This window comes from Artemia sp. Qi Xiang Cuo, chromosome 16 (assembly GCF_049724085.1).
Source record: "Artemia sp. Qi Xiang Cuo chromosome 16, ASM4972408v1, whole genome shotgun sequence".
Lineage (NCBI taxonomy): Eukaryota > Metazoa > Arthropoda > Branchiopoda > Anostraca > Artemiidae > Artemia > Artemia sp. Qi Xiang Cuo.
The window spans coordinates 41,653,712-41,668,705 of record NC_142809.1 but is presented as its reverse complement, the minus strand read 5'-3'; the positions used below and the strand labels follow the sequence as shown (position 1 = coordinate 41,668,705).

Here is a 14,994-nt window from a genome sequence, read left to right as displayed (position 1 = left end):
CACAGATCTTTGCGCTTCATATTTGTGCATCATTACCTCCGAATTTTTCAGTTAAATTAAGAAATTCTATCGTGAATTCAATTCTCCCTCCCTGCTCATCCTTTATAGACGCTAAAATTTCACGTTTCCTATTCAATCGTAATTTTCTGGAATATCTAAACTCCACAATAGCATAATTATCCTGTTATTCTTTAGTTTTAAGAAAGATTTTCTTTGACAATTCAATTTGATTTGTTACTGTTTCTTGTTCCATGTCTGTTTATTTAGCTGTTCTGTATGATTTGTCATTTTGTGTAATTTTGCACGTGTCATAAATACCAAAAATTTAATCTTCCGTCTATCCTTTACAGACGCTAAAATAACACGTTCTTTATTCAATTGTAATTTTTGCAAAGCAGTTTGTCATCTTGAGCAATTTTGCATGCATCATAGATATTAAAAATGATCTGAGCCCTCCTGGGGGGGAAATGGTTTAATTTATGTTCTTGAAATGTACTCATAAATATGGCGTCACTCCTTGGTTACAGTTTAATGCAGGGTTAGCCAAAATGCTAGAAGAGCGTAAACTGTTCAGAAATTAAGTTGAATATAGAACAGTTGCTTCACCTACTGCTAAAAATCCCTAGGAACAAAAATTTATGAATACTTACAGGCACTTTTTCCAAAAATGTTTGCCAATCTGTCATTCTTCATCAGCAAAATGCGTCCTAGCCATGCCAATTTGGCTCTCATTATAACCCTAGAAGTGGAATAGAACTATGTTTTTCGTACATCTCAGTCAAAGGGGTAAACACAGTCAGTCAAACGGGTACTCAAAACTATCCATAGACAATACCTTTGGAAACCACTTACCTGATCATCCTCCGTCTTCCAAAACGTCCAAATTTGAGCCTTCAGCAGCTTAAGATACTTATAGGATGAAATCTAGACAGCGTCAAATTCAAATGATAGGTCATCATTATCTTTTTGTATGAAATTTTTAAAGTCTGTTGTCTGACTCAAAATCAAATTTATTTCGTGTTTTGTTAGTCGTAAATTTGTATAGTATTTAACTGTAAAATTGTAGTTTTGCAATTTTAAACTTGTTTTGTATTTATTAGATCTACGGTTTCTTTCAATTTTTCTTTTTCTTTCAGGAAGTAACGTTCAATGCCGGAGTTCCTGCAGATCAACCGTTTACTGTATCATGGATGTAAAACATCCGATGTTTATTTTATTTGTTGTTTATTTTTCAAATATATTGATTCTTCAATGAAATGAGTTTTAAAGAAGAAGAATATCCTGTAGCTCAACTGATATCTCCTCAGAGTACCCCCTAAAAAAGAGGCCCAAAAAATTGGTCAAATTGTTTTTTTTACATCTTACCGGCTTGAGAATTTTATCCTTTAAGCCCATGGGCTACAAAATTCCGAGGTAAAAAAAAAAAAAAAAAAAAAAAAAAAAAAAAAAAAAATAGTGGCTCCCTTCCCGAAAATAGAGCTGGGCACATTGAGCTTCATTTACTGGATAGATTGGAAATTGGCATTATAAGTAATTAGACCAACATAACCCAACATAATCCAGTAATTGGACCAACATGACGTCCAATATTATTTTAGTAGTTTAAACCCCTTCCCCTTTCAAAATAGGACCCAAAGACGCTGGGGAATTTGTTGAATTACCTAGCAACTTATTTCATTAATTCCAAAATTGATCAAATTGAAAACAAAATTGAGTTCCACCAGATATGAGCCAGGAATTTTTTTTTTCTGTCGCAGCACGTCCCACCCGCAACTTGGGGTCGGAAATAGGTTTCCATTTGCTTAAGCATTCAAGAGTTGTTGTCTAATCCAAGGGAACATGTTTTTTTAGAGAGATTGGTGGTCAGGTACCCAGAGGTTTCGTTCGAAGGGGGAGGGCAGGGGGCAGTTGCCCCCCAATAATGCGAAGAAAATAATTAATTATATATCCCATGCCCCTTGACTATCCGGATATGAACCCCTCTTGCCCTTCCAGTAAAAATACGTAGGTACCCAGAAGCGGCAACAGCCAAAAAACTTGTTGTGCTTGATCATTTATAAGAAATTATACCAAGAAGCCCTATGTAAAAGCTTAGCTAATATGCAAAAAATAGTTTAGTTACAAGTCCATCGCTCAAAATGGGGCCCAGAAGAAAACAAAAACCTTTTCTAATGATCTCAAAATTTATATCTTTTGAGAGAGAGAGAGAAAAAATGTATTACAACTGACTAGGGTCAAAATATATTCTTTCTAAAAAGACTTAAAACTTACAACTGTCATTCTCTGGGCTAAGGGTTCCCTCTAATACAATAACAGAGGGTTCCCTCTAGTACAATAACAAAATTATAACATTAGAATAAAATTTTGAGATTGCCATTTTTTTAACGTAGTTGAAAGATTCAATAACTATGTGTCTGGGGATGACAGCCTCTCCCCACCCCATAGTCCTTGAGGCAAGGGCCACAAGTTGTGCAATTCATCCATTGTTTCCATATATCAATTCAAAAACTTTTTCCGCGAAATAAGTTTTTCAAAGAAAAGTAAAGAACTCCATTAAACCAAAATGAGAAAAAAAAAATCAAACAATCTACCAAGTTTTAAACTACCACAAATCAGCATCCATAAAGAAATGAAACCCAAAACGAACAGAAATTACAATAAATAACCGAGTCAAACTCAAAACGAGCAGAAATTAACATAAGTTGGGCGCAAACCCCCTATGCCTTCCCAAGGCCAGAACATAATTAGCACTTACTGAAAAAACTACAAATGAATGTGAATTGTCAGTTTGATATACATATACTGATATTTAGTAATCAAAATATTAATATTATTTGATTTATTAAAGTTATGAAAGCAAAACATTTATAATTTTTCAGTAAATTTCAGAAAATTTGCCTATTTTTCAAAAAAGGGGGGACACCCCCTAAAAATTAAAGAACCTTAATAAAAATCACATTATCAGATCCAGCATATCAGAGAACCGTACTGTAGGGGTTTCAAGCTCCTATCTGAAAAAATGTGGAATTTTGTATTTTTTGCCAGAAGAAAGATGACGAATGCGTGTTTATTTGTTTTTCTTTTTTTTTTCAGGTGTGATCCGGAGAATAAAATTTTATTCTCCCCAATCGCAGGCTGAATTTGTAAATCACATCGCTTTTTTGTATCTCTTATTCCTTCCTTACTTTCCTCCCTTTTATTTGTTCCGCGAAGTAGGTCATCTTTAACTTTTAATTGGACCATACTGTCCTTTTTATTAGATTTATTGTTCTGTTGTAATTTTGTTTTATTCCCCATGGGTCTTGGACTTCTTTGTCCCCCTAAGCTCTTTTTTGTTCTCACCATTTTGTTATTCTCCCAATTTTTATCTTTCACCACTGCAGGCTGAAACCGCAGATTTTGTCTCTTTTTTGCATTTCTTTTTCCTTTTTCAATTTTCTCAACATTGTCAATCGTGCAAAATAATAAATCATCATTTAATCTGAATTGGACTCAGTGGTGGATCCATGGGGTGAGGGGGCACGCCCCCCCTAGCGTAATCTAAAGTAGTGTAATATACTCAAGTAACTCAAGTTTGCGTTAATTAAACTTGCTCATAACGCAAGTTTATGAGATCAACCTATTTTGCCCCCCCCCCCTAAGACAATCCTGGATCCGCCCCTGATTGGACAGTAGAAAGGCCTCAGGAGGTCCGAACCCCACACCATATATGGGCATAGAGTCATTAGGGGGAACACGTGGTTAATGGGGTCAATGACCTAAATTTCCAAGTCAACAACAACAACAACGACCTTGACATTCGCTGAGAGCGTGCACTTACAACAACAACATCATCGACCTTGGAACACCTGTGCTGTCAACCTCAATTCACCTATCGTGAATCAATAATTCTCCTTAGAAACAACAAATTAATTCCCCTTTCTTGACAGATCAATCAACCAATGACATCATCAGTCAGACTTTAAAAATTTTCGCATAGAAACGATTCTCCAGGAATAGATCCAAGTCATTAATGTCATTGCCTCGGAAACAACTCTTTTGGTCAAACTCCAAAGGATATTAATAGCCAAAGGCCATGGAAACAATTCCCCAAGAAACATCTTAGCGATGAATTGTTTTAGCGCGGAAATCAAGTTTCTTATTAATTTGAAATGCATTAGCGCAGAGATGCCAAAAACAAAAGGAACACGCTGAATTACGTTTAGGGATTATTTGGGCGAAACTGTTTTAGACAGGTTATGGAACTATTTCAGCGAAACAGTTAGAGACATTTTAAAAAATGATTTTTGAAGAGATTTTAGAAGAGAATTTAATGATGAAACTCTGTGGTCGTTATAATACACAAGTTTCATTTGAACAGTGTTGTGAGGTCCTCTACCCCAACCCCAAAGGGCCAACCGGCCCCCAAGGGTCCCCCGACCCCCCAAGGTCCTCCCCCGGTTCCCAAAGGTTCAAAGGGCCCCCAAAAGACCACCCAAACCTCAAGGGCCCCTGATCCCCAAACGCCCTCCCTGGGCCCCAAAGGCCCTCCCCCGGTCCCCATACATGCACACAAAAACTTACACACACACACGAAAACTTACACACACACGCCAAAACTTACACACACACACACACACAAAAACTTACACACACACACACACACACAAAAACTTACACAATCACACGAAAAATAACATTCACACAAAAAATTACAATCACACAAAAACTTACACACACACACACACACACACAAAAATTAAACACACACACACACACACGAAAAAAAACACACACACGCCAAAACTCACACGCACACAAAAACTTACACACACACAAAAACTTACACACACACACAAAAACTTACACACACACACAAAAACTGACACACACACACACACGAAAACTTACACACACACGCAAAAACTTACACACACACACAAAAACTTACACACACACACACACACACACAAAAACTTACACAAGCACACGAAAACTTACATGCACACAAAAACTTATACACACACACACACACACAAAAACTTACACACACACACACACACAAACTAACACACACACACAAAAAACTAAAAACAACACACAAAAGCTTAGAAACACAAAAACTAAAACACACACACACAAAAAATAACAAAAACACACAAAAAATAAAAACCACACAAAAACTAACATTCACACAAAAACTTACAAACACACAAAAAAAATAACACACACGCACAAAAACTTACACACACACACAAACACTTACACACACACACACATGAAAACTTACACACACACGTCAAAACTTACACACACACACGCCAAAACTTAAACACACACACACACACCAAAACTTACACATACACACACACACACAAAAACTTACACATGCACACGAAAACTTACATGCACACAAAAACTTACATGCACACAAAAACTTACACACAAACACACACACAAAACTCACACACACAAACACACGAAAACTTACACACACACGCCAAAACTTACACACACACAAAAACTTACACACACACACACAAACTTACAAAAACAAACACAAAAACATACACAAAAAAACTCACACACACACGCACAAAAACTTACACACACACACACACACACAAAACTTACACACACACACACGAAAACTCACACACACACGCCAAAACTTACACACACACAAAAACTTACACACACACACACACACACACAAAAACTTACACATGAACACAAAAAAAACTCACACATGAACACAAAAAACTCACACACACACGCACAAAAACTTACACACACACACACACACACACACACAAAACTTACACACACACACACACCAAAACTTACACACACACTCAAAAACTAACACACACAAAAAAATACACAAACACACACACAAAAAAAAAATAACACAATAACGCGAAAACTAACAATCACACAAATACATACACACACAAACACACAAAACTTACACACACAAACACATGAAAACTCACACACACACGCCAAAACTAACACACACACAAAAACTTACACACACACACACACACACACACAAAAACTTACAAACACACACACACACACAAAACTTACACGCACAAACACACGAAAACTCACACACACACGCCAAAACTTACACACACACAAAAAATTACACACACACACACACACAAAAAAAAACTTACACTATCAAACTAATACTAACATGCACACAAAAACATACAAGCACACAAAAACTTACACACACACACACACAAAACTTACACACACACACACACGAAAACTCACACACACGCCAAAACTTACACACACACAAAAAATTACACACACACACACACACACAAAAAAAAACTTACAAACACACACACACACACAAAACTTACACGCACACACACGAAAACTTACACACCCACTCAAAAACTTACACACACAAAAACTTACACACACACACACACATACACAAACTTACACACACACACACAAAAAAAACTTACACACACAAACACGCAAACTTACACACACACACAAAAATATTACCCCAACACACAAAAGCTTAGACACACAAAAACTTAAACGCACACACAAAAACTAACACCTAAACCCAAAAATTTAAACGCACACAAAAACTAACACATGCACACAAAAACTTACACACACACACAAAAAATTACACACACACCAAAATATTCATTTATTACCTCTGCAAAACGGCTAAAAATGAAGAATTCATACACATTTTCAACTAGCTAAGGGTAAGTGTTTTAAATATGAGCCATTCTGTTGCGAAAACACACAAAAGTAAGAAAAAATGCAAAATATTCCTTTATTACCTCTGCAATAGGGGTAAAAAAGAAGAATTCATACACATTTTCAACTAGCTAAGGTTGAGTTTTTTAAATATGAGCCATTCTGTTGCGAAAACACACAAAAGTTAGAAAAAATACAAAATATTCCTTTATTACCTATGATAAACGGCTAAAAATGAAGACTTCATACACATTTTCAACTAGCTAAGGGTAAGTGTTTTAAATATGAGCCATCCTGTTGCGAAAACACACAAAAGTTAGAAAAAATGCAAAATGTTCCTTTATTACCTCTGCATTACGGCTAAAAATGAAGAATTCATACACATTTTCAACTAGCTAAGGGTAAGTGTTTTAAATATGAGCCATTCTGTTGCGAAAACACACAATAGTTGGAAAAAATACAAATATTCCTTTATTACCTCTGCAAAACGGCTAAAAATGAAGAATTCATACACATTTTCAACTAGCTAAGGGTAAGTGTTTTAAATATGAGCCATTCTGTTGCGAAAACACAGAAAATTTCCAAAAAATGCAAATTAGTCCTTTATTACCTCTGCACGTCTTGTATTAATTTAGTTTTGATACACACTTTCATCTAGCTCTTTGTATGTGTTTTATATAAGAGTAATTCTGTTGTATAAACACAAATAACTTAGAAAAAATGAAAAATGTTCCTTTATTACCTCTGAAAAACGGGTAAAAATGAAGAATTCATACACATTTTCAACTAGCTAAGGGTAAGTGTTTTAAATATGAGCCATCCTTTTGCAAAAACACACAAAAGTTAGAAAAAATACAAAATATTCCTTTATTACCTCTGCAATACGGATAAAAATGAAGAATTCATACACATTTTCAACTAGCTAAGGGTAAGTGTTTTAAATATGAGCCATTCTATTGCGAAAACACACAAAAGTTAGAAAAAATGCAAAATGTTCCTTTATTACCTCTGCAATACGGCTAAAAATGAATAATTCATACAAAATGTCAAATATCTTATGGTTAGTTTTTTAAATATGAGAAATTCTGTTTCTAACACACACAAAAGTTAGAAAAAATGAAAAATATTACTTTATTTAGTATTAAATAATTCTTATTATTTATAATAATTTAACTTTAACTTAATTCTAAGGTTTTATTTTTTATATCTGACACTTCAGATAGAGTAAACACACAAAAGTTAGAAAAAATGCAAAATGATCTTGTTTTATCTCTGCATAACGGGTAAAAACTAAGAATTCATACGCATTTTCAACTAGCTAAGGATAAATGTTTTAAATATGAGCCATTCTGTTGCGAAAACACACAAAAGTTAGAAAAAATACAAAATATTCCTTTATTACCTCTGCAATATGGGTAAAAATGAAGAATTCATACAAATTTTCAACTAGCTAAGGGTAAGTGTTTTAAATATGAGCCATCCTGTTGCGAAAACACACAAAAGTTAGAAAAAATACAAAATGTTCCTTTATTACCTCTGCAGTACGGCTAAAAATGAAGAATTCATACACATTTTCAACTAGCTAAAGGGTAAATGTCTTAAATATGAACCATTCTATTGTATAAACACAGAAAACTTTTAAAAAATGCCAAATATTCCTTTATTACCTATGCAATACTTATAAAAATGAAGAAATCATAAACAAATTAAAATAGATACGTGTAAATGTATTATATATGATACATTCTATTGCGAAAACACACAAAAGTTAGAAAAAATACAAAATATTCCTTTATTACCTCTGCAAAACGGCTAAAAATGAAGAATTCATACACATTTTCAACTAGCTAGGGGTAAGTGTTTTAAATATGAGCCATTCTGTTGCGAAAACACACAAAAGTTAGAAAAAATACAAAATATTCCGTCATTACCTCTGCAATACGGATAAAAATGAAGAATTCATACATATTTTCAACTAACTAAGGGGAAGTGTTTAAAATCTGAACCATTCTGTTGTAAAAACACACAAAAGTAAAAAAAAATGCAAATCATTCCTTTATTACCTCTGCAATACGGCTAAAAATGAAGAATTCATACACTTTTTCAACTAGCTAAGGGTAAGTGTTTTAAATATGAGCCATTCTGTTGCGAAAACACACAAAAGTTAGAAAAAATACAAAATATTCCTTTATTACCTCTGCAAAACGGCTAAAAATGAAGAATTCATACACATTTTCAACTAGCTAAGGGTAAGTGTTTTAAATATGAGCCATTCTGTTGCGAAAACACACAAAAGTTAGAAAAAATACAAAATATTCCTTTATTACCTCTGCAAAACGGCTAAAAATGAAGAATTCATACACATTTTCAACTAGCTAAGGGTAAGTGTTTTAAATATGAGCCATTCTGTTGCGAAAACACACAAAAGTTAGAAAAAATACAACCAGACCCCCTAATTGAAGGATATGAATTAGAACCATGGGAAACGTAATTTCATCGTATTTTGCATTTCCCACAAGAGGACACTTTTCGAGTAAAAGTAAAGAGCTACCAGACTAAACCAAAGATATGATGAAATATTAACGAATAATTGTTCAAACTTAAATTTTCTGTATTACGGGGATAGTTTATTTTCTAACCATTATATCTACCAAAGGTTCAATACCTGAGTTAAACTAAGAGGTTTCAGTTTCAGGAAAAAGTTACATTTTGACAACATTTGACAATTTACCAAATTTAAAGTTTTGTTTAGTTTCAAAATGTTTTCTGTCACTCATCTTCTTTTAATCATTCACAAACAATACTAAAGAAAACCACTTCCCACAGTTTGTTGATTTTAAATTATTAAGAAGGCTATTATTTCATTGAAATATACATTTTACATTTTTAATTTTCATGCTTTTGATATGTATCTTGTCCTTTTGGTGTAAATTGCAGCTGAAGGCTTATCGCAAAATCAATGTTTCAAGTTTTTTCATAATTAAAGGATACGAATTAGAACCAGGGGAACATAATTTCATCATATTTTGCTTATTTTCGTTGGAAAACACACTGAAAAGACATATTATTGAACTCACATCAAACATTGCCGGGCTTGCATTTGAAGAACCTTCCATTATTTTCTATCTTGTCCTCTATTTCAGCATATACTGACTTTTAAAGCTTTTTAAAGCTCTTAAATATACTAACCTAAAGGTTATTTATTAACGAAATTGTGCAAACTGTTGATTTAGAACAATAATTACCTTTCTATATATCAATTAACACTCACTATAATTGCCACCTTTCACTCGCGGAGAATGGTTTCAAAACAACACTTCTTACATCGCATAGACTAATTGTGTCAAACGAGACATCTTCAATGCAGATTAATTAATTGTTACGTTCGATTTTGTTTTGGACATAGGAGAGCATCAATGGGAAGTGAGAATTTCTGTAAAACTATCAAAGATTGATCAACTCAGGGTAGACTAGCTTAGCCTAAGTACGAGAAAGAAAAGTTCTTAGGTGTGAAGCTCCCCCACCGCCTCAACCATCGCTCTTGACATCACTTGAATTAGGTTAGATACAGACAAAAAGTTTGGTGTATGGATAGGTTAGATTATATTATGTTAGGTTAGGTTAATTAACGGCAGCATCTTTTTTTAAGTTTTTTTATTTTTTGGGGGGGGGGGCTCCCGCCCCCCTCAACAAAAAGTTAGGTGTATGGTTAGGTTAGGTTAGATTATGTTAGGTTAGGTTAATTTTGGGTAGCCTAGCTTAGCCTACGTACGGACCCCCCCCCCCCCCCCGGGGGCCCCGGGGCCGGCAAGCCTACCCCGGGTGGGCCCCCCCCCCCCACGGTTAGGTTACCTAACATTTCAAGGTGACCCCCCCCCCCCACCCCCGGGGCCACGGAATGAAAGCCTGACACGGGTAGGACCCTCACCACCAAGGTCAGGTTAGGTTAGATTAGGTTAAGTTACCTAACATTTCTAGGTTAACTTATATCAGGTTAAGTGGCGCGCCACTTAACCTGATGTAAGTTAACCTAGAAATGTTAGGTAACTTAAGAACTGATGTTAAGAACTTTTCTTTCTCGTACGTAGGCTAAGCTAGTCTACCCTGAGTTGATCAATCTTTGATAGTTTTACAGAAATTCTCACTTCCCATTGATGCTCTCCTATGTCCAAAACAAAATTGAACGTAACAATTAATTAATCTGCATTGAAGATGTCTCGTTTGACACAATTAGTCTATGCGATGTAAGAAGTATTGTTTTGAAACCATTCTCCGCGAGTGAAAATTGGCAATTATAGTGAGTGTTAATTGATATATAGAAAGGTAATTATTGTTCTAAATCAACAGTTTGCACAATTTCGTAAATAAATAACCGTTAGGTTCGTATATTTAAGAGCTTTGAAAATCTTTAAAAGTCAGTATATGCTGAAATAGAAGACAAGATAGAAAATAATGGAAGGTTCTTCAAATGCAAGCCCGGCAATGTTTGATGTGAGTTCAATAATATGTCTTTTCAGTGTGTTTTCCAACGAAAATAAGCAAAATATGATGAAATTATGTTCCCCTGGTTCTAATTCGTATCCTTTAATTATGAAAAAACTTGAAACATTGATTTTGCGATAAGCCTTCAGCTGCAATTTACACCAAAAGGACAAGATACATATCAAAAGCATGAAAATTAAAAATGTAAAATGTATATTTCAATGAAATAATAGCCTTCTTAATAATTTAAAATCAATAAACCGTGGGGAGTGGTTTTCTTTAGTATTGTTTGTGAATGATTAAAAGAAGATGAGTGACAGAAAACATTTTGAAACTAAACAAAACTTTAAATTTGGTAAATTGTCAAATGTTGTCAAAATGTAACTTTTTCCTGAAATTGAAACCTCTTAGTTTAACTCAGGTATTGAACCTTTGGTAGATATAATGGTTCGAAAATAAACTACCCCCGTAATACAGAAAATTTAAGTTTGAACAATTATTCATTATTATTTCATCATATCTTTGGTTTAGTCTGGTAGCTCTTTACTTTCACTCGAAAAGTGTCCTCTTGTGGGAAATGCAAAATACGATGAAATTACGTTTCCCATGGTTCTAATTCATATCCTTCAATTAGGGGGTCAGGTTGTATTTTTTCTAACTTTTGTGGTTTTTCGCAACAGAATGGCTCATATTTAAAACACTTACCCTTAGCTAGTTGAAAATGTGTATGAATTCTTCATTTTTGGTCAATGACCTAAATTTCCAAGTCAACAACAACAACAACGACCTTGACATTCGCTGAGAGTGTGCACTTACAACAACAACAACATCGACCTTGGAACACCTGTGCTGTCGACCTCAATTCACCTATCGTGAATCAATAATTCCCCTTAGAAACAACAAATTAATTCCCCTTTCTTGACAGATCAATCAACCAATGACATCATCAGTCAGATTTTAAAAATTTTAGCATAGAAACGATTCTCCTGGAATAGATCCAAGTCATTAAAGTCTTTGCCTCGGAAACAACTCTTTTGGTCGAACTCCAAAGGATATTAATAGCCAAAGGCCATGGAAACAATTCCCAAGAAACATCTTAGCGATGAATTGTTTTAGCGCGGGAATCAGGTTTCTTATTAATTTGAAATGCATTAGCGCAGAGATGCCAAAAACAAAAGGAACACGCTGAATTACGTTTAGGGATTATTTGGGCGAAACTGTTTTAGACAGGTTATGGAACTATTTCAGCGAAACAGTTAGAGACATTTTAAAAGATGATTTTTGAAGAGATTTTAGAAGAGAATTTAATGATGAAACTCTGTGGTCGTTATAATACACAAGTTTCATTTGAACAGTGTTGTGAGGTCCTCTACCCCAACCCCAAAGGGCCAACTTGCCCCCAAGGGCCCCCCTGACCCCCCGAGGTCCTCCCCCCGGTCCCAAAGTTCCACAGGGCCCCCAAAAGACCAACCAATCCGCAAGGGCCCCGGATCCCCCAACGCCCTCCCTGGGCCCCAAAGGCCCTCCCCCGGTCCCCATACATGCACACAAAAACTTACACACACACACGAAAACTTACACACACACACACGAAAACATACACACACACGCCAAAACTTACACCCACACACACCCAAAAATACACACACACACACACACACACAAAAAATTAAACAAGCACACTAAAAATTAAAATCACAAAAAAACTGACATGCAAACAAAAACTAAAACACACACACACACACAAAAAACTGACACACACACACACACACTAAAACACACACACACACTCCAAAACTCACACACACAAAAAAACTTACACACACAAAAAAACTAAAACACACACACAAAAACTTACACACACAAAAAAACTTACACACACACACACACGCAAACTTACACACACACGCAAAAACTAACACACACACACAAAAACATAAACACACACACACACACACACAAAAACTTACACATGCACACTAAAACATACATTCACACACAAAAATATACACACACACACACACACAAAAACAAACACACACACACACACACACAAACACTTACACACACACACACAAAAACTAACATCCAAACACAAAAACTTAGACACACAAAAACTAACACACAAACACACAAAAACTTAGACCCACACTCAAAAACTTACATGCACACAAAAAATTACATTCACACAAAAACTTACACACACACACAAAAACTTACACACACGCACAAAAACTTACACACACACACACAAACTTACACACACACACACATGAAAACTTACACACACACGTCAAAACTTACACACACACACGCCAAAACTTACACATACACACACACACACAAAAACTTACACATACACACACACAAACAAAAACAAACAAATGCACACGAAAACTAACATGCACACAAAAAATTAAATGCACACAAAAAATTACACACACACACACACACAACTCTTAAACACTAAAACAAACGAACTAACACAAGAAACCGAAATCAAATACACACACACAAAAAATTACAAGCACAAGAAAACTCACATACATAATTAAAAATGAACACAAAAAAAACTAACACAAACACAAGAAAAAACAAGCACAAAAACACGAAAAACACACACACACACGAAAACTTACACATACACACCAAAACTTACACACACAAAAACTTACACACACACACACACACACACACAGAAAACTTACACATGAACACAAAAAAAACTCACATACACACGCACAAAAACTTACACACACACACACACACACAAACACAAAACCTACACACACACACACTAAAACTCACACACACACGCCAAAACTTACACACACAAAAACTTACACACACACACACACACACAAAAACTTACACATGAACACGAAAACTTAAATGCACACAAAAACTTACATTCACACAAAAACTTACACACACACACACACACACAAAACTTACACACACACACACACTAAAACTAACACACACACCCAAAAACTCACAAACACACAAAAACATACACACACACACACACACACACACACACACACACACACAAAACTTACACACACACACACACACACAAAACTTACACGCACACACACTAAAACTAACACACACACTAAAAAAATTACATACACACAAACTTACACACACACACACACACACACACAAACACAAACTTACACACACACACACACACACAAAACTCACACACACAAACAAACACACAAAATTACACACACACACAAAAAACTTACACCCACACACAAAGTAAAAAACACACAAACAAATAAAATAAAACAAAAAAAAAAACACCAAATAGAACAAAAAAACAAGCACAAAAACACTTACAATCACACAAAAACTTAAACACACACCCAAAAACTTACACACACACCAAAATATTCCTTTATTACCTCTGCATTACGGCTAAAAATGAAGAATTCATACACATTTTCAACTAGCTAAGGGTAAGTGTTTTAAATATGAGCCATTCTATTGCGAAAACACACCAACGTTATACAAAAGACAAATGGTCCGTGAGTACCTCTGCAAAACGTGTAAAAATGAAGAATTCATACACATTTTCAACTAGCTAAGGGTAAGTGTTTTAAATATGAGCCATTCTGTTGCGAAAACACACAAAATTTAGAAAAAATACAAAATATTGCTTTATTACCTCTGCAATAAGGCTAAAAATGAAGAATTCATACACATTTTCAACTAGCTAAGGTTAAGTGTTTTAAATATGATCCATTCTGTTGCGAAAACACACAAAAGTTAGAA

At 34.9% G+C, this 14,994-nt stretch overlaps 1 protein-coding gene across 1 annotated transcript in view; it reads left to right on the top strand.

Moving 5' to 3' along the window:
* The window catches only part of LOC148942917 (sucrase-isomaltase, intestinal-like), a 104,014-nt gene extending 102,757 nt beyond the window's left edge, over nucleotides 1-1,257 (top strand). Inside the window, exon 14 of the mRNA XM_089102396.1 lies at nucleotides 1,137-1,257. Coding sequence (XP_088958522.1) covers nucleotides 1,137-1,196 — 60 coding nt within the window. The 3' untranslated portion in view covers nucleotides 1,197-1,257. The remainder of the gene's footprint in view (nucleotides 1-1,136) is intronic.
* The last annotated feature ends 13,737 nt before the right edge of the window (nucleotides 1,258-14,994 follow it).